This window comes from Pseudonaja textilis, chromosome 6 (genome assembly GCF_049901715.1).
Source record: "Pseudonaja textilis isolate UNSWEBS1 chromosome 6, rPseTex1.2, whole genome shotgun sequence".
Lineage (NCBI taxonomy): Eukaryota > Metazoa > Chordata > Lepidosauria > Squamata > Elapidae > Pseudonaja > Pseudonaja textilis.
Genome location: NC_141995.1, coordinates 25302103 through 25326019, shown reverse-complemented (window position 1 = coordinate 25326019; position 23917 = coordinate 25302103). Strand labels below are relative to the sequence as shown.

The following is a 23917-nucleotide window of genomic DNA, read 5'->3' as shown; positions in this document are numbered from 1 at the left end:
CCTTCCCCCCACGACTACCACAGAGAAAGTAAAAAAAAGAATATATACTAAGATGAACTAAAATGGCTACACTTATGTCAATTTTGGGCTTGACAGTAGTGCAGAGCCATATTAACAGCACCATATGTCGATCTATTTGCTTGGTATGCAAACTGCATAGGATCTAACAGCGGATCCGTGATGGTTTTCAGGTGGGATAGCAGTAGCCTTTCAAAAGTTTTCATAACTATAGAAGTTAGAACAATTGGTCTGTTGTCATTCAGTTCCCTGATTGAGGGCTTCTTTGGCACTGGGATGATAGTGGATGGTTTGAAGCAAAAAGGAACATAGCATATCTCTAGTGATTTATTGAAGATTCGGGTAAAGAGGGGGGCCAATTGGTCAGCACAGACTTTTAAGCAAGGAGTTAACTTGTCTAGCCCTGGTGCTTTTCCTGGCTTTTGTCTGTGAAATAGTTCTTGCACTTCTTTTTCTGTGATCATGAGAGGTTGTAAATCCAATGGGTTGGAGTCAGTTGTAGGAGGCTTGGCTGTTGTTGGTGTGTTTGAAATGGGGGTTGTGGAGATAGGTGGCTGTAGTTTCCTTTCAAATCTGCAGTAAAACACATTCAGGTTAACTGCTAGTTGTCGATTTTCTCCTGCCTGGGAAGGAGGTTTGCTGTAGCCAGTGATGTTAAGAGTTTTCCACATGTTTGCTGATTCATTTGTTGAGAACTGATTCCTTAACTTTTCAGAATAGCTTCTTTTTGCTGCTCTGATCTCTCGTTAATACGTTTCTGACCTGATTGTACAGCACTCTGTCACCTTTTCTGTAGGCTTCCTCTTTGGAATGACCTAGCTGCTTAAGTTTAGCTGTGAATCAAGGTTTATTGTTACTATATATTCGTAGGTTCCGTGTTGGTACACACAGGTCTTCACAGAAGCTGACGTATGATGTTACAGTATCTGTGAGCTCATCAAGGTCTGCAGAGGTATCTTCAAAAACATTCCAATCAGTGCAGTCAAGGCAAGCCTGAAGCTTCAGCTTTGCCTCATCAGTCCAAATCCTCACTGATTTAATTGTTGGTTTCATGGTTTTAAGTCTTTGTAGGCAGATACAAGGTGAAACATGTGGTGATCAGTGTCCCACAGCTGCTTGTGGTAAAGACCTATAAGCATCTAAAGAGGGATCCATCACTGTTATCTCTGTGTGCATGTGTAATACATAGATTACAGAGAGAAGAAAGCAGCATATGACGTAACTTTTTCTTCTTGCCTAAACAGAAGGATACAATGACCATGGCAGTGGGCATTAGAAGCCTTCCTTGCTTGCTTCCTCCCTCCAATTCCTTTCCCACCTGTAGGTAAGTGGTGGCAGCTCAGAGGAGGAGACAATGAGGGACTGTATGATTGGTCAGGAAATTGTCAGGCAATACCAAAAATGAGAAGCACGTGACTAAGTGATGTAGTAGTGTTATTAATAGTTGTGGTATTAAAGCAGCCACAACTAGCTCAAATATTATTTCCTGAGGAGTAATGGATCCTGGCATTCTGTAAGTTAGTCTATTTGAGGTACACCTTGGTTCAAAAGCTGTTGCCCCATGATGTACTGTTTTTCCAGTTAAAGGTAATGGCAAAAGTTTTAGAAGTATATGATATTAACACATACACATACCACTTAATTAAAAACACTGCAAATGCAGCAAAATGTAATAAAGCCCACTATTAAAAATAATAATTGAATAAAATATTAATAGCCTCTAAAATGATTTCTTTCTCTTTGTCACTGATTATAATACGACTTAATATCTTAAGATTAACAGAGACAATAGCAAATGTGCAAGTCTAATTAAAGTTTATCTCACAATTAATTGGGTAATTATGTAATGTTTAGCACACTATCATTAAGACAATACAGATTAGTGAATATATATACATACATACACATACATATATATATGAGTTATATTGTGTATATTAAAAATGCTTTCATATAAATATAAGTAACGATTTCTCCTTTATCAATCATTTTCTTATTACAAAATTCAGTTTATTACAAAAATTGCTTTAAAAATTACAAATCAGTGGATCTGTAAAGTATTAGAAGTATTTCACTTTTTCTTCCCCATTTCATATGAGGAACAATTATAATTAGGAAGTTTTCGCTAAGTTAATTATATCCAAGTTTAAATATGTGATATGTGAGAAAGACCTTGGGAGACTAGATGTTGCTAATGGAGCTGTCAAATAAGAGACAGCCTAGCCAGCTCCTGGATAATGGAGGGAGCAAGAGCTCAGGAAAGACTGTCCCTAATTTCCCAGTCTGTACAGGAGGTGGGAAAGGAGGAATGTATTTTCAGACTTGCAAGATTTTGTCACAGTAGCCTTACAATAAAGTAGAATTAGCTCATATGGTTGTGATTACTGTCTAGGAGGCTAACAAAATAATTACATATTATATTTTATTAACAACTTATTTCATCAGGACCATTTTCCACACACAGGCTTTGTTTATGACTTTTTAAAAGGTATTTATTTAAAATGTTTCAATATTATAGCATTTGCATATCAATTTCACTAAGTCAGATATAATAGAGTTTGTAACAGAATTTTTAAACGGTAACATCTGCTTTATATTTTATGCATGCGTAAAATCTCATCTTATGCTTGTATAACCTTAATTTGACATTTAATGGACATTTCCCTCTAATGACAGGCCTTTTTACGATAAGTCCATTAAATCAATGGGTGTATGCCATAGACTGTATTAAAGGATTCCTGTAGGACATGAACAAAGATTCAAGTGAACAAACAATATTGCCATTCTAATCTATTTATACTAGCTAAAATGGAAACTAACCATAATAAGCATTTCAAGTTCATAGTAGTAATAATAAACTGCAGCTACATTAAGAATAAAAGCAGAATATTTCAATCTAACCTTCTTATAGTGTGAGGTTCAACATTTTATTGAATTGATTTGCACATGGCGACTCAAGGTGGCTTACTGAATATAAAACCTCATTTAAAACAATAAAACTAATAAAAAAAGAATCAAATAAATTAATATAATAAAAGTCACTCCCCACTCTGATGACAGCAGATCACATGAGCCATTTAATGGGCTCCATCCCACTCTGGGTTCCCCAGGCCCTCTGGCAGAACCAGATCTTCAGCGTAGTAGTTGTAGTTATTTCATTAGAAATCTGTATTGTTTAATCAGCACAAAGAGAGATTGCATATATCAACCAATGGAACAGTTTATATTCCTTGAATTGTATAAGACATTTCTTTCAAGAAGTAAAGCGCCATTCATACATGCAAATAATTCAATAAAAGCTGTGATGTACAGTTGAATATTTCGAGGTATACTATTTATCAATAGAAGACTTGTTTTTACTTTCTTCTTTCATTTAGAAAATGATACTTTCAAACTAAGCCTGTATATTAACTTGTAAAAGTTTACAAGCATATTAGATTTAAAAATATACTACAATTTATTCACCACCAAATTCTGTTTGGTCCAGGTGGTCTGGGCTGTTCTACTAGTTTGGACTTTTAAGCCTCATATTTAGTGTTCCACATATTAAGTATTTTTTGTAAAGATAACTATAAATAACTATAATTATAAATAAGTATTCTAAACCAAGCTTCATTATACCCTAAATGTTTGGAAGAAAAGGAAATCATGCAGGATTATTCAGGCATTGGAACAATCAAAGTAGCTAACACAAACCACAGATTTATTTCCTTATGAGAATTAATCTAATATGACCTATAAAATGCATTATTTGTGCAAGAGAGCAATAAGTCTTCCAAAAATGACTTTTAAGAAAAAATAAATAAAAGTGCACAATAAGCACATTGTAATTACTTTGCCTTTATCTTTTCCCTATAATTAATTGAAAAAGCAGATATTGCTAGCTCAACTATGCCTACTCTCTGATCAGATGTGGGGGAAAAATGTGTATGCTGTATTTGGGGAGTTCACAAAGTTTGGCAAGAAATGATAGGAATGTAAAGAACTGTTATCTCGAAAAAGGGCAAATATACAAAGGAAGGAATTTGTTTGAAGCAGTGGGTTGTCTTTTCAATTAAAACAGAATTTAGATTACATTGGCTAAAATACAAAGATACTAAGAGTTTACATCATACTTTGCTTCTTTGAGAGGTAATATGGGTCACTCCCTAACATTTGTAGTTTGGAGGAGCCACTGTCTTTCCATTACTTTATCTAGAAGTAGCATGACTAAGGTGAATCCGTCTGATCCCAACAAGGTGAAAAAAAATATGAAGAAATCAAAATAAGCAGAATCCCTCCACAGTTTCAGTTCCAATTCTTACTGCCCTGTACTTATAGCTTTAAGTACAGGTAGTCCTCAACTTACAACAGTTTGGTTAATGACTGTTCAGGGTTGCAATGGCACTGGAAAAAGTGACTTATGCCTGTTTTTCACACTTACAACTATTGCAGCACAGGGTCATGTGATGAAAATTCAGAAGCTTGGCACTGACTTAATTCAGAAGCTTGACAACTGATTTATATTTATGATGGTTATAGTGTCTCAAGGTCATGTGATCATCTTTTGCAACCTTCTGACATGTGAAGTCAATGGGGAAGCCAGATTCACTTAACCACTGTATTGCTAACTTAACAACTGCAGTGATTCACTTAACAAATGTGGCAAGAAAGATCATAGAATGGGAAAAAAACTCACTTAACAAATGTCTTGCTTAGCAACAGAAATTTTGGGCTTAGTTGTATCGTAAGTTGAGGACTACCTGTAATAAGCATTTAACATAAACAGCACATAGCAGGAATTGAATTATTTCCTCCCTTCTCCACAGCATTCCACATTCACAGAATCAAAAGACGTTTATATGCTGAGCCCTGTAAGTACAAAGTGGAAAACTCGATCCTACATAGAAAGCTGGTTAAATGTAAATTAAAACATTCATTTTTCTTGCCTCCAAACTATTCTGAATGTTTAGGAGTTTTGTATTACTTTTCAAGTTAAAACCCTCTCTATACACATGCATTTCTCCAAGCGTTTATTCTATAGTTTTACTGCATTAAATGAGACTAACTCTCAATGAACTGAGCATAAAAGTGCAAGCCCTGAAATTAATTAATGAGCTTACACCACATTATTTTATTCACAGCTCTATTTCTAGTTAGGCCACCTAGTAAAGCTCAATATGAAAGCCTCTAGTTAAAGGAATCTAATCTCCCCTTTTAAAGTGGCAATGAACCTGTTTTAATACTTTCATCTCCCTATTACATCTTGCAGCTGTGTTGGCATACCTAACATCTTAGACTGACCAACAGCTGTCATGCTTCACAAACACAACTAGACTAGCAAGTCTAACCCATGGGGTCATAAATCTTGCAGCATATCCACCAGGCAGAAGTTCATCTTGCCTAATAAGGAAATAAAGTATTAGGGAAAAATGATCTTACATATATTTTCCACTAGTTCTCCCATTAAGGTATGACTTAACTTGAACAAGAAAAATACAGAGGTACTGTATTTATATTAGCATATCCAAAATATTTTAGTATCTATTCATCATTTCTACATGTTATTTGGCAGTTTGCTTTGAAAATCAATTTACAAACTATCTGATGAATACCCTGGCAACCTTCTGTTATGCATTTTAATAAAAAAAATTAATTCCACTAAATTTAGTGGAAATTCATGAATGCAAAACTAGTTTTAGAAAATTTTGCTGTTGCTCAGGAAAGAAAACTGCATTTCTTATCAGAATGCTTACATCAGAGAATTTGGCATTAGAAGAAAGACAACTATCACAAAATATTGGTGTTTCCATAACATGATATGAGATCTTGTACAAGATTATTGTACACCTTACCAACAAAAGTGTGTATAGTCAAGGCTATGGTTTTCCCAGTTGCAATGTATGGCTGTGAAAGTTGGACCATAAGAAACGTTGAGCGTCAAAGAATTGATGTCTTTGAAGTATGATGCTAGAGAACATTCCTGCAAGTCCCTTGGACTGCAAGGTGATCAAATCAGTCAGTTGTAGAGGAGATCAACCCTGACTGCTCTTTAGAAGGCCAGATCTTGAAGATGAAACTCAAATACTTTGGCCACCTAATGAGAAGAAAGGACTCACTGGAGAAGAGCCTAATCTAAAAAACATCCAAGTCACCCAGGAGCTTGCTCTTCCTGAGACCATCGTCTATGAACTGTCCTTAAATATCACATTTCGATTCTTACATTACAGAGCACCTGATTATGACATCGAACATGTTAACAAGCTAAATTCACTACTAACATGGGAAACATCCTGCCCACATACTTTTATCTTTCTTGGTGACTTCAATCTACCTCATATTAACTGGACCCTTAACGAATGTAACACTGAACCCATATATGCAACCTTCTACAATGCTGTAACAAATCTGGGACTGGAACAACTAGTAACCAACAATACTAGATTTAACAACTGCCTCGCTCTCACCTTCTGCAATAGTTTGAATTTAATTTACGGAATACAAATTATACAACCCTTTTCCAACAGTGACCACAACATGATTGACTTTTGTCTCAACATATGTCCACACAAAAATCACCACAATGACATAATCCCCAATTATAACTTCAAAAAAGGCAACTACGATCTTATAGACAACGACCTCTCATCCCTTAATTGGCAATTTCTATTCACTGGATGCAATATTGTTGAAGACAATTACAACATATTTTAACTTGAAGTCAAAAGAGTCATCAAACTATATGTACCAATAACAACTCCCAAAACCAGAAAAAAACAGATTAACCATAACAATAAGGAAGCTTCAATCCAAAAAGAGATCACTTTGGTGGAAAAACAAATCTGGTCACATTGCCAACTTCAAAAGCCGATACAAAAATTTATGCCACCAGATAAAGACTGAATGCACCAATTATCACATTAAACAAGAGGAAAACCTTCTACGCACCAATTCCACCCGCACTTTCTACAACTTTGTAAACAACAAACTAAACAACTCAAGGTCCATCCCACCCCTGATAGGACCTAATGGTAAAGACTGCAACGACGACACCATTAAAGCCAACATCTTTAACACATTCTTTGGCTCAGTATTTGTAAACAGCAATGGATCATGCCCAGTATTTCCTAGCCGAACCACAGATAACTACAATGATCTAATACATATCGATTTTACAGAAGACAATGTTGAAAAAGCACTTTGCAATCTAAAACCATCCCTATCTATTGGACCAGATAGAATATGTGCCTACTTCTTAAAAAAGCTATCCACTGCCATAGCAGAACCTTTAAGCATAATCTTTGAAAAATCTTTCAGGACCAGCTTCTTGCCAAACCTATGGTCACAAGCCATGGTCATCCCCATCTTCAAAAAGGGAAACCCCAGCCTAGTTGAAAATTACAGACCAATCTCCTTATGCTGCATCACCTGTAAAGTCATGGAATCAATTATTAACCAATCCATTATCCTCCACTTAGACACAAACAACGTACTTTCTAATAAATAATTTGGTTTCAGAAAAAACTATCCTGTAATCTGCAACTGTTACACTGCAAAAACATATGGACTACATCAGGGTAAAACAATAGACGCAATCTACATAGACTTCGGTAAAGCCTTTGATTCAGTGGTACACGACAAATTACTCCTAAAACTAAAATCTTATGGTATCTATGGACACCTGTATAACTGGATAGAAGCATTCCTGTCAAACAGACAACAAATGGTCAAAATTGGGAACATCCTATCAAATTCTGTACCTGTCAACAATGGCGTCTCCCAAGGCAGTGTTCTAGGACCAACTCTCTTCATACTCTACATAAATGACCTCTGTGATCATATTAAGAGAAACTGCGTTCTCTTCGCTGATTATGTAAAGATATTCAACACCACAAAGACCTCGACTACCTATCAGAATGGTCAAACAAATGGCAACTTCAAATCTCAACAAATAAATGTTCTGTCTTACATACTGACAAAAAAATCAGAAAATAAAATACAAGCTGAATAGTCAAGACCTTGCTGATGATCCAAACTCTGTCAAGGACCTTGGAGTACTCATCTCAAATGATCTAAGTGCTAGAGCCCACTGTAACTACATAGCCAAAAAGGCATTAAGAGTTGTTAACCTAACCTACGTAGCCTTTTCTCTTGTAATATCACACTACTAAATAGAGCATACAAAACATTTGCTAGACCAATACTTGAATACAGCTGGAACCCACACTACATATCTGATATTAACACCGTACAGAAAATCCAGAAATATTTCACAAGAAGAGTTCTCCACTCCTCTACTCATTGCAGAATACCTTATGCCACCAGACTTGAAATTCTAGGCCTAGAAAACCTAGAACTACACCGCCTTTGGTCCAATCTAAGTATAGTATATAAAATCATACATTGCAATGTCCTATCTGTCAATGAATATTTCAGCTTCAACCATAACAATACAAGACCACACAATAGATACAAACTTATGGTTAACCGCGCCAAACTTGAATGCAGGAAATATGACTTTAGCAACAGAGTGGTCAATGTCTGGAATACTCTGCCTGACTCTCAGGTTTCTTCCCCAAATCCCAAAACTTTAAGCTTAGGCTGTCTACTATTGACCTCACCCTTTTCCTAAGAGATCTGTAGGGGGTGTGCATAAGCGCACTAACGTGCCTACCATCCCTGTCCTATTGTTTCTTTTATTTTTCTTATATGTATCCATGTGTTCATAATTATGTTTATACTTATACCTATTATCTTGTAAGCAATTGACAAATCAAATAAATTAAATAAATAAATAATACTGGGAAAGATTGAAAAGAAGAAGATGACGAGAGAGAATGAGGTGGCTGGATGGAGTCACTGAAGCAGCAGGCATGAGCTTAAATGAACTCCGGAGGATGGTAGAGAACAGGAAGGCCTGGAGGAACACTGTCCATGGGGTCGTGATAGTCAGACACGACTTCACAACTAACAACAACAAGAAGATTATTGAATCTTCTACAATCTTATTTGGGAATATGATTTAAAATACAATCCCTGGAATCTTGTGACGGTTTAGTAATTTGGAAAGGTAAGGCACCATAAGACTTTTTCAAAACAGCAAAAATATACAAAGCAAAACTAACAAGAAAAGAAAAAGACAAATGAAAGGAAAAGGAAAAAAACATAGTTATTCCATGTTACTTTTTATCAAGAAATGATCTTTTTCTTTTCCCCACCTAGTTTTGCCTTTTTTAATCCCAATGATCATGCTTTCCCATGGTTTTTCTCCATCAAATGAAACAAAGAAAAGTTTAGAAAGAAAAGAGAAAATACTTTAAGGTGAAGAATAGCATGTAAAAAAATTACTCACTAGCAATTTGCAAGCTTTCTGCAGGGATGGGATTCTACCAGCTTAGATTGGTTCTATAGAACCAACTGTTATGATTCTGTGCAGTTTGGAGAAGACGGAAAATCGCGCCACTGGCTGGCCCTGCCCCTCCCCACCCATCCCTCCCCGCCTAGTCACTCCTTAGCTCACATGCGCACCATCCAACTTGCCTGCCTTGTCTGCACCATCCAACTTGCCTGCATTGTGCCTTTCCTAATTTTTGGTAAGTTGCCATTTTTCCTTTTTTCCCCCTGATGATCAGCTGTTCCGACTATAAGCTATTCCACATGATTTAGATTAGCTAGAAAGCAGGAAATGGTCAGATTTCTTGCTTTCTAGCTAATCTAAATCGCTGTTGTACTGCTTTGCCTTCGCCCAGGAGGCTCCCCTGAAGGCCTAGTCAGGGCTGGTATTCAGGGAGTTGGTGGAGGGGAGAAGTGGCCTAAGAGCAGAGCTGAAACTTCCTTAGATCGGAAGCTTTTATTTTTCAGTGCAGACTCAGGCAGCAGATTGCAGAAAGGTAGATCGGTGAGTGAATCTGTGATTCTGCAAGCAACTCAATCTGCCTGCCTGCTTTGCCTGATTTGGGGTAAAAGTTGATCTTTTTTAATAAAACAATAAATATCTAAATAAATATTTACAATATTTGCATACAAGCCATGGCCAGCCAGTCACATGACCACCAAGCCACACTCGGTCAGCAAGCCACATCCACCCAGTCACATAACTGCAAAGCCACACTCACAAATTAGGCCATGCCCATAGAACTGGTTAAGAAATTTGAATCCCACCCCTGGCTTTTTGGAACTGTTTTGCATTACAAATTATGTTATTTCTAAAATGGATAAACTGTGTTAAGTTAAATAAAATTCTGCTTTATGGGACAAATACAATATTTGTATTTGGCATAAGTTAGTAAGGAATACCTTGATGAGTGGAACAAACAACCATCAGTTCATGACTAGTATCTCCAGATCTCCTGATAGGGATTAACAGTTCACCAACATCTTCCTCTATTTTATATTCTGACCCAGGAATATACACAGTAGATTCTGAAAAAGAGCAGAAGGTCATTGGTCAATATACAGTAATCATTTATGACAAAGACTAAGTATACTAGATTTGTTAAAATTCTATTCCAGTAAATGGCAGTCAAGATATGAAAGCTACAGGATGGAAAAAAGCAGGGGAAAAAGTAACATACCATCACCAGGATCAATGATTTCCACCACTGCCTTCTCTGGCAACTCCAGGGCAGCCATAACTGGATCTGACAAAATAATCTGGAAGGTCTCAGATTCTTCATATTTATTATCTGCAATTATTCTTACTCGCCAAGTAGCCACAGTCTGTCCCGGGTTAAACTGAACCTGTTTCTGAGCTTTTCCTCTGAAATCTTTATCCTTTTCTGCTGTTCCATCTTTAGTCCCAATGCCTGTGTAAATGTTTGGAAGAAAAAAATAGATATAAGAAACCTTAGACTTGAAATACTTATTTATGAAATGTACCCTACCTTTCTACATAAAATAGTTTTAAGGCATTTAATAAGACACAAATGAGAACGCAAAATTACAGTCAAACAATTAAGACTTAAAATGACAACACAACAGGTTTTTTCTTTTTATGACCCTACAATCCCTTAATTTGGGGTAGATTTAATTTGGGCTGACTGAATGGAGCCGAGCGTTACTGGCTGGATACCCTTCCTGATGTTTACAAGGAGTTTGCAACAGTTATTTCCTCTTTGCACTCTGAGAGAGAAACATCTGCTGCTACCTAGGATTGAACTCTCAACCTTCTGAGTGAGAAGCGACCATTTTCACACTGGGCCACCATGCTTTTCTGTGATATGGTGTGTTCCCTCATAACCCAAATAGCAGCCATTTTAGGAAGAGTCACGCTTCATATGGTAGATATTTTCTACAATACGCTCCTAAAATTGCAAAGTAACTTAAACAGGCTCAGGCAGTGATATATAAGTTAATAAAACTTTTGATCCAATGCAAAAAGCAAAGGTTTATTCCAGCAGTGAATTTATCTTAATTAATTTTGATAACTCAAGAACAATTTGAGATTTCAGAGACACTCAATTGTATTACTGCAATGCTGAGACCTTTCAGATTAGGCCCATTTTAAATAATTGTAAAGACCTAACTTCATTATTTGATTTGAAAATTTATATTAAAATTGTTCAAATCTGTTGAAGGATGTGCTTTGAAATGTATGGAAATGCATTTTAAGGACTTTCTTTGAATGTTTGAGCAGTTGCAACCTTTTCCTAGCTTTACTGACTCTTTGAATGCATGTCCTTGCATTTGAGTAGTGTATCCACACACATGCAAACACAGCTGCGTAAGCCAAGAAAAATATACCACTACTTTACTGATTCTAAGAGACAAGCTGTGTGTGTCCTTCTGTTCTCCTGGATTTGCACATTTCTAATATTAATGTGATGCTTTAAAATGCAAGAAAAAAAAATCAAACATGAGAATTTAATTACTGGGAAGTGAGAAAATTTGATAGTAATTTCTGCCAGCACATAGGAAAACTTTTGCTGACATTTTTGGGAACTGTTTCCATGTTGCAAAAATGTGGTTTTGGTAATTGCAATTTAAGGTTAACTTAATATCATGAATTTGAGCTTGAACACGTTATATCTAATGTTTCTACTCAGCTGCAGCTTAAAAAAGTAACTCTTAATTAAATTATCATTTGAGGCTGTCAGTTACAAAATTTTAAGAATAATAAATCTGCAAACAACAGGACATGTGAAGTCACGTTCCTAGCCAATACTAGAACAAAACATCCTTTAAACATATATTTTTAACTTCATTAAACTCGCAAGAGAATTATCACACATCCTTGCTCAGTAATGAACTGCTGGCTAGGAATTCCATTTATTTTCATTCGTTCTTTACTTCTGTCATATACTTCATCACTCATCACATTCAGCAACCAACTGCAACTTTCTATATTTGTGCTAAACATTCCATGATTCATGCCTCTTCACTTTGTCTAAATCAGCAGAGTGTTATAAACTTCTTCTGTAATAAACGTTCAATTATCTTTCTCAATGCTGAAGAACACTTTTCTGGTCTGCCGTCACTAGCTTTTAGTCACTTCAGTGTCACTACCTACACTCTTCCATTAGAGTTCCATCAAATATCTTGTCAAAGCATTGCCAACAAATAAATCTGCCCATAGTTTATGTAGTAACTCTTGTTACTTTTTTATTTTGTATGGAGAAAAAAAAATCTGCCTCTGCCTCTGTTGGGTATATGAATACTCCAACTGGTTTGGGTGAATAAATATATGAACCTAGGTTTAAGTGTTTGCAGCTTTAAGCACAAAAACTGCAATGTAATTTGATAATTAAGGGTGCGGTTGCAAGCTGCAATAATAGGCAGTGAGAGAGACGTAACACTTCCTGGTTACTGGTTTCTGGTCTGGTTCCTGCTGGTTACTGGTTCCTGGTCTGCCTGGTTGGCTACTGTGCCAGATACCATTTCTACTGAACAAAAGGACTGTTAACTTGGTGAGCTGTGCATACTCAGCGTTGTCTTTGAGAGAAAGGTATCGGAAGGAGAAGATTTACAAGCAGATAAAGACATTGTATTTACTAGTTAATGGACTAGGTTACTGGATGGATATATTGGATATTGACATATGGACTGAATGACACTTCTTAATCTCTGTGTGAATTAAATAACTATTTTAAAACTACAAACAGTGTTTTTGTCTTCAGTGTGTGTATACTCTTGGGCCCAGCCTCTCTCTCATTTGGCTGCCTGGCCTGACTGCTGCTGTGCACTCTGCTTGGGGGTTTGTCCCCAAACACTAACATTGGTTATGGGCCCAGTGAGCACAGTCTAACTAACCAGGTTATACCAGTGAGAGTTGGGGTGAGTTGCACATTACTGTAAAGACAAACTGTTTGTTGAATAGTTATTTATCTGAAGAGCAATGGCACAAGTAAATTTGCCAAGTCTGTCCATGATATCCAGACTAGATGGAACAAACTATGTTTCATGGTCAATGAAATGTAGTTTACTTCTACGAAGAGAAGGTTTGTGGGATATAATTACAAACCCACCAGATGTATCTAACTTAGATCCTAATGTAGAAGAGGATGCCAAAAAGATACAAGACTATAAACGAAAGAATGAGCAGGCTTTGTGCATCATAGGATTGACTCTCTCAGACCAGCAACTGATTCATATTCGTGGAGAGTTAAATGCTGCAAACTGCTGGGAGAATCTCAAGAAGATTTATGTTCGAGACAGTGTAGGAGCTCATATCAATCTTACACGGAAGCTGTTTAGAACACATCTTGAGAAGAATGGAGATATGTTAACTCATTTAAACTGTATAAAAAGCATTTTTCAAGAGTTACAAGAAAAAGAGCTTATATTTAATGAGTTACAACAAGTATACATCATACTGTCTTCATTGGATCGAAGCTATGATGATCTTGTGACTGCTTTAGAAGTATTGCCAAAAGACAGTTTATCAGTAACTGAGATTACCGGCAGGCTATTAGAAGAAGCCAGAAGAAGGTTTGAACGTGACCAGCTGAGAGAAGATAAGCCTAATAAAGAAGAGAAATTATCTTCAAAGCATGAAAGAAACCAGCTTTGTAAAGTAAAGCACCCGGAAGAAGAGAATTTATCTTCAACGGCATACACAATTAAAAGGTGTTTTAATTGTGGAGGCAGAGGACATTTGGCAAGATTCTGCAGAAAAGGAAAACGCCAGAATGTAAAAAAGCCAAAGAAATCCTTTGAACTAGCCACGTTCAGCAACTGTGATGTGAATGATATATGGGTGGTGGACAGTGGTGCATCCCACTGCATCACGAGAGATAAGACAAAGTTTATAAAAATGTCTACAAGCTCTCAACATATATCACTCGCGAATGGCTGGCACCTCAAGGCCAAGGGTGAAGGTATTGCATATTGTCCATGCTTAAACCAGAATATAAAAATGTTGTATGTACCACAGTTAAAGATGAACTTACTTTCTGTAAGAGTATTAGATAAACTAGGTTATGTAGTTACATTTAAGAATAATAAGTGCATACTGGAAAAAGATAACAAAAAGGTAACTGCAGCTTTAAATGGAGCATTGTATGTCTTACATGATAGTAAGAAAGGGGAGGCACAGACTGTATTTAACAATATCAAGCCTCATAATGAATGTATCCATTTATTGCATAGGCGTTTGGGGCATGTAAATTTTAAAATGCTAAAACGTACAGTAGTTATCTGAAGGAATAAGGTTAAAACCCTGTGATAAATATTTGCGTTGTAATGTCTGCTGTGAAGATAAGAGTAAAATATTGCCTGCAAATAGGCTAAATGGTTTTAAAACTAAAGAACCTTTAGAAGTTGTATTTGCAGACATTATAGGTCCAAAGAAACCCAGTATGGGGGGTGCTCGATATATACTGAGCATTATGGACCATTACTCTAGATATGGGTTTTGCTACCTAATGAAAAGCAAAACTGAAACATATCAACATTTCTTCAACTGGTTAAAGTTTGCAGAGAGAAAGTCTAAACGGAAACTGATAACCCTGGTGACAGATAATGGTACGGAATTTGTTAACAGCAAATTCCAGAATAGATTAAAGGTAGCTGGAATAGAGCACAAGAAATCTGCACCATATAGACCACAACACAACGCATTTATAGAGAGAAGAGGCCAAACACTACAGGCAATGGTTAGAACAATGTTAACTGATTCTGGATTACCTGATTCTTTGTGGGGGGAGGCCACAATGTGTGCTAATAACATATTGAACAACGTTGTTAACTCAACTACTGGTGAAATACCATTCACCATGTGGCATGGCAGGAAGCCTGATCTGAGTTACCTGCACACATTTGGTGCACCAGCATGGGTGCATGTCCCTACACAACTCAGGCGTAAAGGGCAACACAGAGCTAAACAATTTTTCTTCGTTGGTTACCAAGCTAACCATAGGGCATATAGATTTTGGGAGAAAGGCACATCTAAGGTGTTAAGTAGTGCCAATGCCCAATTTCTAGAGCACGTAGGATGGGATAAGTTAGAACAGGATAACAATAAAGAAGTAATTATTGAATCCTATAGAAATCCCATTAATTATCCCTGTAACTTTAAAAATAAAGTAAAGAGAGAAGTACAGGAAGAAATAGTGCCCATAGACGAAGAAATAGAACCAATAGCTGAGCAAGATGAGGAACAGGACCAGGTAGTAACTCAAAAAAGTCCTCATACAAGCCCTGTAATTCCCAGAAGAACTACACGAATATCTAGACCGCCTGATAGATACCAGGCTAACACAGTGTGCCAGGTAAATAGAGTTCCATGTACTGTGGATGAGATAAAAAGATATCCTTCTAAAGATAAAGAGAGTTGGTATGCAGCAATGAATAAGGAATTGAAATCCTTGAAGGATATGAAAGTGTATGAAAATGCGAGATTACCTGGTGATATAAAACCCATTGGCTGCAAATGGATCTTTAAGATAAAAACTGATAAGGATGGAAATATAATCCATAAGGCAAGATTAGTAGCCCAAGGTTTTAGACAAAGTGCGAATGACTATGATGAAGTATTTGCACCTAGTCTTAAAGCAGCAACATTAAGGGCAGCTTTAGTGTGGGCAGCAAGCAAGAAATATATAGTTAACCATTTAGATGTGGAAACTGCTTACTTGCATGCTCCACTAAGACATACTGTATATATGAAAAAGCCTAGTGGATTTAAAGGTGACAATAATAATGATTGTTGGTTGTTAAAGAAGAGCCTCTATGGTCTTAAACAATCAGGCTATGAATGGAACCAGTATATTGTAAAGGAACTGAACAATATAGGATTTAAAGCTGGTTTAGCCGACCCATGTCTGTTTAAAAGGGAGACAAATGGTAAAATATCATTATTATTATTGTTCACTGATGATATTGCCTTGATTACTGAGACTAATGATGAAGCAAATAAAATTATAGCATCATTAGGCAAGAAAATAAAAATCAAGCAATTAGGGGAGATAAAGAGATATCTAGGTTTGAATATAGTGAAAACACAGAAAGGTTTTAAGATATCTCAGGAAGATAAGATATCTAAATTGCTATTAGATTATAAGATGGAACTTTGTAAGCCTGCAAAGACTCCAATGAGTCAGGATATTTGCAAAATGGATACTCAAAGTCCCAAGTTTGATAAGGCAATATATCAATCTTTGATTGGTAGCTTATCATACATTAGCAATTGGTCAAGGCCAGATATAGCTTATAGTATTAATCAGCTGGCACGTCATAATAATGATCCGCTTCAATGTCATTGGATAGCATTGAAGAGAATCTTAAGATATCTTAAAGGAACATTACACCATGCACTGTATTTAGAACCAAAAGGTGATCTCATATTGAGTGCTTATGCAGATGCTAGTTTTGCATCAGAAAGAGACACAAGAAAGTCGACTTCAGGAACAGCCATAATGCTGGGTAAGACATTAATAGGTTGGAAGTCAATAAGACAACAGCATATAAGTTTGTCTACTATGGAGGCAGAATTCTCCTGTTTATCACTATTATGTACTGAGTTAATTATGTATAAACAAATGTTGAATGATATGGGTATAACTGTAAATTATCCTATAATTGTACATGAAGATAATCAGGCAGCAATTCAAATGGCCACAAATATTGCAGTAAAAACTAGGAGCAAGCATACAGATTTAAGGTATCTAAATGTTAGACAATCTGTAAAGAGTAAAATGATACAGCTGGAGTATTGCATGTCGGAGGACAATATAGCTGATAATTTTACTAAAGCCCAAGGTGCCATTAAGCACCTAGAGAGTTGTGAAAAGTATGGGTTCAGATTGTAAGGGTATTATATATTTATATCACCCAAAAGGGGAGAATGTTGGGTATATGAATACTCCAACTGGTTTGGGTGAATAAATATATGAACCTAGGTTTAAGTGTTTGCAGCTTTAAGCACAAAAACTGCAATGTAATTTGATAATTAAGGGTGCGGTTGCAAGCTGCAATAATAGGCAGTGAGAGAGACGTAACACTTCCTGGTTACTGGTTTCTGGTCTGGTTCCTGCTGGTTACTGGTTCCTGGTCTGCCTGGTTCCTGGTCTCTCTGCTATCTGCTGCCTGCTGTTTACTACTGTTATGAGACGTCTGCTTGTTGGCTACTGTGCCAGATACCATTTCTACTGAACAAAAGGACTGTTAACTTGGTGAGCTGTGCATACTCAGCGTTGTCTTTGAGAGAAAGGTATCAGAAGGAGAAGATTTACAAGCAGATAAAGACATTGTATTTACTAGTTAATGGACTAGGTTACTGGATGGATATATTGGATATTGACATATGGACTGAATGACACTTCTTAATCTCTGTGTGAATTAAATAACTATTTTAAAACTACAAACAGTGTTTTTGTCTTCAGTGTGTGTATACTCTTGGGCCCAGCCTCTCTCTCATTTGGCTGCCTGGCCTGACTGCTGCTGTGCACTCTGCTTGGGGGTTTGTCCCCAAACACTAACAGCCTCCCAGAAATTTGCTGCCTTTACAGCAAACAGCAAAAAGCCTAGTCAGCTTCAGTACAGCCTGATTTAGCCTGAGCAGCTGATTGGCAATTGGATCGGCCTCCTGGAATACCGCCTATCAGCTATTCCAGGCTGCAGGGATCGCCACCGCCTATTGCCGCCTACGCACACCCCTTTTTCAGCCTCCGCGTGTCCCATTTTCAGCCTCTGCGTGCCCCATTTTTTGCCTCCACACACCCCATTTTTTGCCCAGGGTGTGTGGAGGCCAGGCCATGTGGTGGGGATAAGCAGCGGTGGCAATCCCCACTGCCTGGAACGATCAGAAAACAGGACACGCAGAGGCTGAAAATTGGGCATGTACAGGCAGTGATAGGTGGTGGCAGTGGTGGCGATTCCCGCAGCGGATAGGCAGTATTCCGGAAGGCAGATCCAACCGCCAATCAGCTGCTCATGCTAAATCAGACTGTGCTGAAGCTGACCAGGGTGTTTACTGTAAGGAGACAAATTGCTGGGAGGCAGAGGCAGATTTTTTCCCTCCCCAAAAGCTAGGTGCATCTTATAGTTCAGAGCATCTTATAGTCCAAAAAATATGGTAACTCTCCAAACATTTGTTGAAAAACCAATTCAGTCAACATTATAGGATTCTAAAAAAAAAACAACCCAAAACCAGTAAAAACAAAAACAATCCCCCCAAAAAACAAAACAAAAAAACTCCCACCAAGGCAGGGCAGATCACCATTTTGACAAGTCTGACCACATACAGTCCTTAGCCACAATTATCCATGTTGAGTGCACCGCAAAGGCCAACTTTTTAGACAGCCAAATGTGAGAGTTATATGACCCTATTATGGGGATGGGAGTCAGCAAAGTGGCTGGGTGGATTTGCCCAAAGACAATCACATGCAAAAACAATCTTCCAACGTCTAAAAGTGCTGATTTCCAAGTCAATGATGCCTCTGTCTTCTTGGGTAGAAATTGTATGTTTGGGGATCAACTAAAGGACACCAAACTAAAGAAGATTGCAGCATTTCTTCCTAAGGGTCACTTCTATACTTTGAGCCTTAATAAGTAAAATGTTTAAAATCACCTTTGACATCTTCTCCTCCCCAGCTTACTATGTTTCTTATACCAGCCAGTATTTGTTGTAACAGGTATGAAGAGGTCACATAATTCAAATCAAGAAAGACCAACAACAAATATTCCTAGAGAACAGCCTTCCATCCTAAGTTAGAAAGATTTTTATACAAACAGGATTAAATGCATTTTTGAATCTAAAATAAAAAGAAGCCATTTCAGAAGTAAATGGTACAGCCCAATGTAAAAAAAAATCAATGAATCTGGAGGGCATTCATAAAAACATGCATTTATAAAAATATTGTACTATGAAGGATAATAAATAAAGGTATGTTAAGGTAGACTAATCTATAGCTAGAATAGATTAGTTTAATACATTGCAGAAAGAGATCTAACATAAACAAATATTCAAAGTACATAGTAACAGGTTGACAAATTTGTCACCATCTCCATTACTGTATATGTGTTGATATAATATTTTACACTATAAAAGTTTATTTTCTTTTAAGTGATTTTATAGTGGCTATAATCTTTTGATTAGGAAAACTACAAAAATCACAAGTTCCCTATAATAAAGCTACATGTTACATTTCTAATATTTCAACATATTAAAACCATACTTACTAATAAATGAAGTCTCCCCCAGATATCCTCTGCGTTTCAGGGTCACCTCCAGAACCTTGGAATCCTCATCTATCATGTAATATTCTTTTTCCAATGAAATCCAAGCCCAGTTCAAACGAAAAGGTTGGCTCTGCAATCTGTTTCCTCCTATAATTCAGTTCAATAAATAAATTATTATGTAGTACATATAATCTGAAAGATATCCAGAATCCTTTCAGTATTCACATACAGGACTACATGATATACAATATGAATAAAACTGCATGAGTGAGACAATATTTCTTCACTGTAATACTATGTAAATGTGTTGTATTAGGTTTCACTTGAATTGTGTCTTTTTGATGAGACAAAAATACAATTATTATTTTAAAAAAGAAGAAAATATAATGCGGACTTTCTGTCTTCAAAAGAATGACATTTGTCTTTCAAATGCAGATGGACTGCTAAATTTTGTCCTAGTGAGTTTGTTCTTATATGTGGTGCCATGGGTTTGTGATGTGGTGTTTTGTATCCCCAAAGAAGACAATAAAGACCACATTCTGAATAGGGAGGAGCACTGGTTTGAAGAAGGAGTCAAAGAGGCCATGTATGTTAAAATTGAACAACAGGTAAGGCTACACCACCACCTATCTCCTGTCTACCTTTCAGCAGTCCCAATAAGGTTCCACACTCATTTGCACTCTGATTCAGGTAACCCTGGGGGTAGAGATAAAACCTCAAGGGGCCTCAATGAGTCACAGTTCATGAACAACCTTCAGAATGCTAACAACCAGATGACTGAAAATAACATAAATCCTTTCATTCCCCACTATTCAGTCAAAACTGAAGAAGCTTCTTGTATGAGAAGCAAAATATGTTCAAGGGAAAAATAAACCCAAGAAAGTCAAGTTTCCTCCAAAAAACTTTTAGGATAACCAAAAGTGGGGTGATTAAGAGCCACCATAGACATCAATCTCTTTTATTTATGATGATGTGAATGAAACTGTTAATAACATAAACAGATAAAATTTATCATTAATCTAGGATCATATGGAGTCCACCAGCATTTAGTCACTGATTATCACTGATTATCACAGTCCAGATAAATTGTATCAGACACATTATCACAATGCTTTACGCCTTGCCAATTCCTCTACAGTGTACTGGAGTTGGAGAAGAGATCTTGAAGCTAACCATGAAAGCACTATGAAGACACTGTGAAAGATACCCTATGACACTGGGACATCCAGCCAAGGGAACTAGAAGCTGAGCTGCTGACAGAACACACTGGTGTCTCTGTACTATTCAAAGCTTCCATCAGCTTTGAAGACACTGCCAAAAGAAAACTGTGAGTAGCGTCACAGAATAACACCCACAGCTGCCACTACAACAGATTCCAGTGCCCTCGTTGTGCTAGATTCTGTTTCCAGATTGAGAGTGCAGAGTCATCTCTGTGTACACAGATTAAGAGTGCAAAACAGAGTTTTCTTCAAACCTGAAGGACTACACATAAAATAGCTTTAATAAATTGTAAGAAATCTGTAAAGATCAAGTAGTTCAAAATATAAATATAATATAAATATAAAATAAAATATAAATCACTAACTTTGCTAAGATATATGGCAGAGAATAGGGAAAAGCCAGTGTTTCACAGATAGCCAATTAAGGCATCAAACTAAAAACCAGGAGAATATGCAGCCTTTAGTTAAGATTTCAGTAGATGTGCAATTATAAATAGCTGTGGTATATAATGAGTGGTTTGCTTTTTGTAGCCTAATTCATCATATTACTTAAAACTGTTTAAATTCACAATCACTGGAAAATATTAATATTTTGACATACTTTTTATAACTGAAGATTGAACAAATTCCTTTATAAAGGGCTCCATTGTGAAACATGGATTAGAGAGTTTATTTATAATTAATAATAGGAAAGTTAATTACCATAGGCTGTACCATACAGTATATAAATAACAGATTTCATACTATCATGCTGGCAGCTAAAAAGACCAAAGGAGTATCATGATTTAAACACAGGGCGTAAGGTTATTTTTTTTTAGAAATTAATTGACTGAACAAGTTGCTAAGTACACATTTCACCATTTTTTTCAGCTCAGGCAATATCCCCTCCCTTCAATCACAGGATTGTACTTTGTGCCTTTCAAGAGAAGCTGAAAGAATTTATTACAAAGGTATCTGAGTTTTGAAAAAATGTATTACCCGTTTGGTCCTATTTTATAATTTTGGCCTCCTATTTCAGTGTCATACATGCTATCTCTTCAAAGAATGGTTTTGCAACTTATTTTTTAAAGTTTTGTTCCATTCCTTTTCTTATTATTGATACAGTACAAACAATAAATAATAGCAGGAGTCAAAATGGAAGTGTTAGGTTTAAAGGTCCATCTTCCAAATGACAATGTACAACATGGTGTTTGATACTGCCACACATCCAATTCAATTACCGTATGATTAGATTACTGTAGCTTATAATTATTTAGGGCTGCCCTTGAAAAAAGTCTGTAAACTTAATCAAATGCAAAAATGTATGGATTTGTTCTATGCGTTTTAAAGATCATGAGATACTGGTCTTGAAAGAATTATATATGCTTCCAGTTTGTTTTCAGATATAATTTTTTAAAAATCCTGGTTCTTGCTTATTATGCTCTAAGAATTTTAGACAGATGTCTGGAATACCATTATATAAATTTGTCCAAATTACTATTCATCAAAACCTTGTTACATGTATCTCTTACTGATATCTGATAGCTTCCTGAAATCTTTTAGTAGCAGAAAATTTACACAGCCTCTACTTCAGCTACATAACATTGTCAGGTAAAACAATATATACAAAGATAATATAAAAACCCACAATCCATTAAAATATTTCAGTCCAAGGCAAGGGGTACTACATAAGAATTACATAAGACACATGGATTTCTTAATATCTTGACCCTAGCACTAGGATGATAAGCCAAGTTTTATCTGCCTTCTGGAAGACCAAGTTGGTTGGAGTCATCCAAATATCAGGGAAAGGCTGTTCCACGGGCCAAGCAATCCCTGGTCCTACAAGATAGCACTGTTTGGTAGAGGGGATCTGGAACATCCCCACTCTGTCATATCAGGTGTAAAAAACTGACACCCTCAGACATGGATGGTCCCACAAGTAATCTGTCCCATTTCATATAAGGTTTTAATGATAATAACCAGCACTTGGAATGCACCGGAAGCATACTGATAACAAGGTTTTAGCAGCAGTAGTGTAACACATATGAACTTCAAAGCACCCAGACTGTACACACTGTCAGATTCTGTATCAGTTAAAAGGCTGTTAAAGGCCAGCTCCACCTAGATAATTCTGCAGTAATTTAGCCAGAAAGTACCTAAAGTATGTGTAACAATGAACAAGAACCTCCTGGTCCAAGAATGGGAGCAACTGGCAAGTAATCGTATCAGTGAAAATATTAGGAAGATTAGTCACCTAATGGTTTTATAAGCTGGTAAAGATAACATTGATTCAGACTTAGTGTGCTGTGCAAGTCTAGCCACTGCAGGTTATAAACCCTGTTGATGATTTAACAGATTCTGGTGCATTTCATGGAAAGTAATGAAATAAATCACTACAATAGTAGCAAATATCTGTAGTTCGGGTGTAGGATGAGGGTGAGGGTTCATTCGCCAAGTTTGTGGACTGGTTTCCGAACGTTTTGTTACCAGACCGGGCAACATCTTCTGCAGAGTTTAGGCGGTGTCAGTGTCAGTGTTCTTCTGTTTATAAGGGTTTCAGGTGTGGGTATGTCAAGTAGGAGTCTTGGATATAAATTATTGTTCAGCATAATGAGAAAATGTGCAATAAGTAAAAGAGTAGGATGGCAAACTAGCATTGGATTTGGATCCAGTATTTGGATTAAAACTCCCATATGCTACAGCCAACAGTAGGCTATAAAAATAAATTATGATAGTAGTCCAAATTGACATATCCCAAATTGCTTAATGGATTAAAAATATCCTCAGAATAGCATCTAATAATGATAACAGAAATGCCAGATTTGCCTTAGTCTCAGATATACTGACAATCTACTATATTCCAGGAATAACTTTTTATTGTTTTCAACATAAGAATTATATAAAACTTGTCAAGGCAGAAAGGACAATTGTATTTAAAATGAAACTTTTCAAAGTAAGACATTTACTTCTATTGTTTACTGGTAGGCACAAAAAACTTGGAACAGGCGCAAACTTTTTGCTTCACCAGACACAATCAATAGCAGAGTGTCTAAGAGCAAAATATCTAAAAGGGACCAGGAAAGATCACCGTATAAGCTTTG

The 23917-nt window shown here is 36.6% G+C and overlaps 1 protein-coding gene across 2 annotated transcripts in view; it reads right to left on the bottom strand.

Annotated features, from left to right (window-relative positions):
- FREM3 (FRAS1 related extracellular matrix 3) overlaps positions 1 to 23917 on the bottom strand; it is a 73409-nt gene that overhangs the window by 31798 nt on the left and 17694 nt on the right. For both annotated transcript variants that reach the window (XM_026697842.2, XM_087936089.1), the window contains exons 3-5: positions 19615 to 19761; positions 10572 to 10802; positions 10294 to 10419 (exon numbers count right to left, since the gene is read on the bottom strand). In XM_026697842.2, coding sequence (XP_026553627.1) covers positions 10294 to 10419; positions 10572 to 10802; positions 19615 to 19761 — 504 coding nt within the window. The remainder of the gene's footprint in view (positions 1 to 10293; positions 10420 to 10571; positions 10803 to 19614; positions 19762 to 23917) is intronic.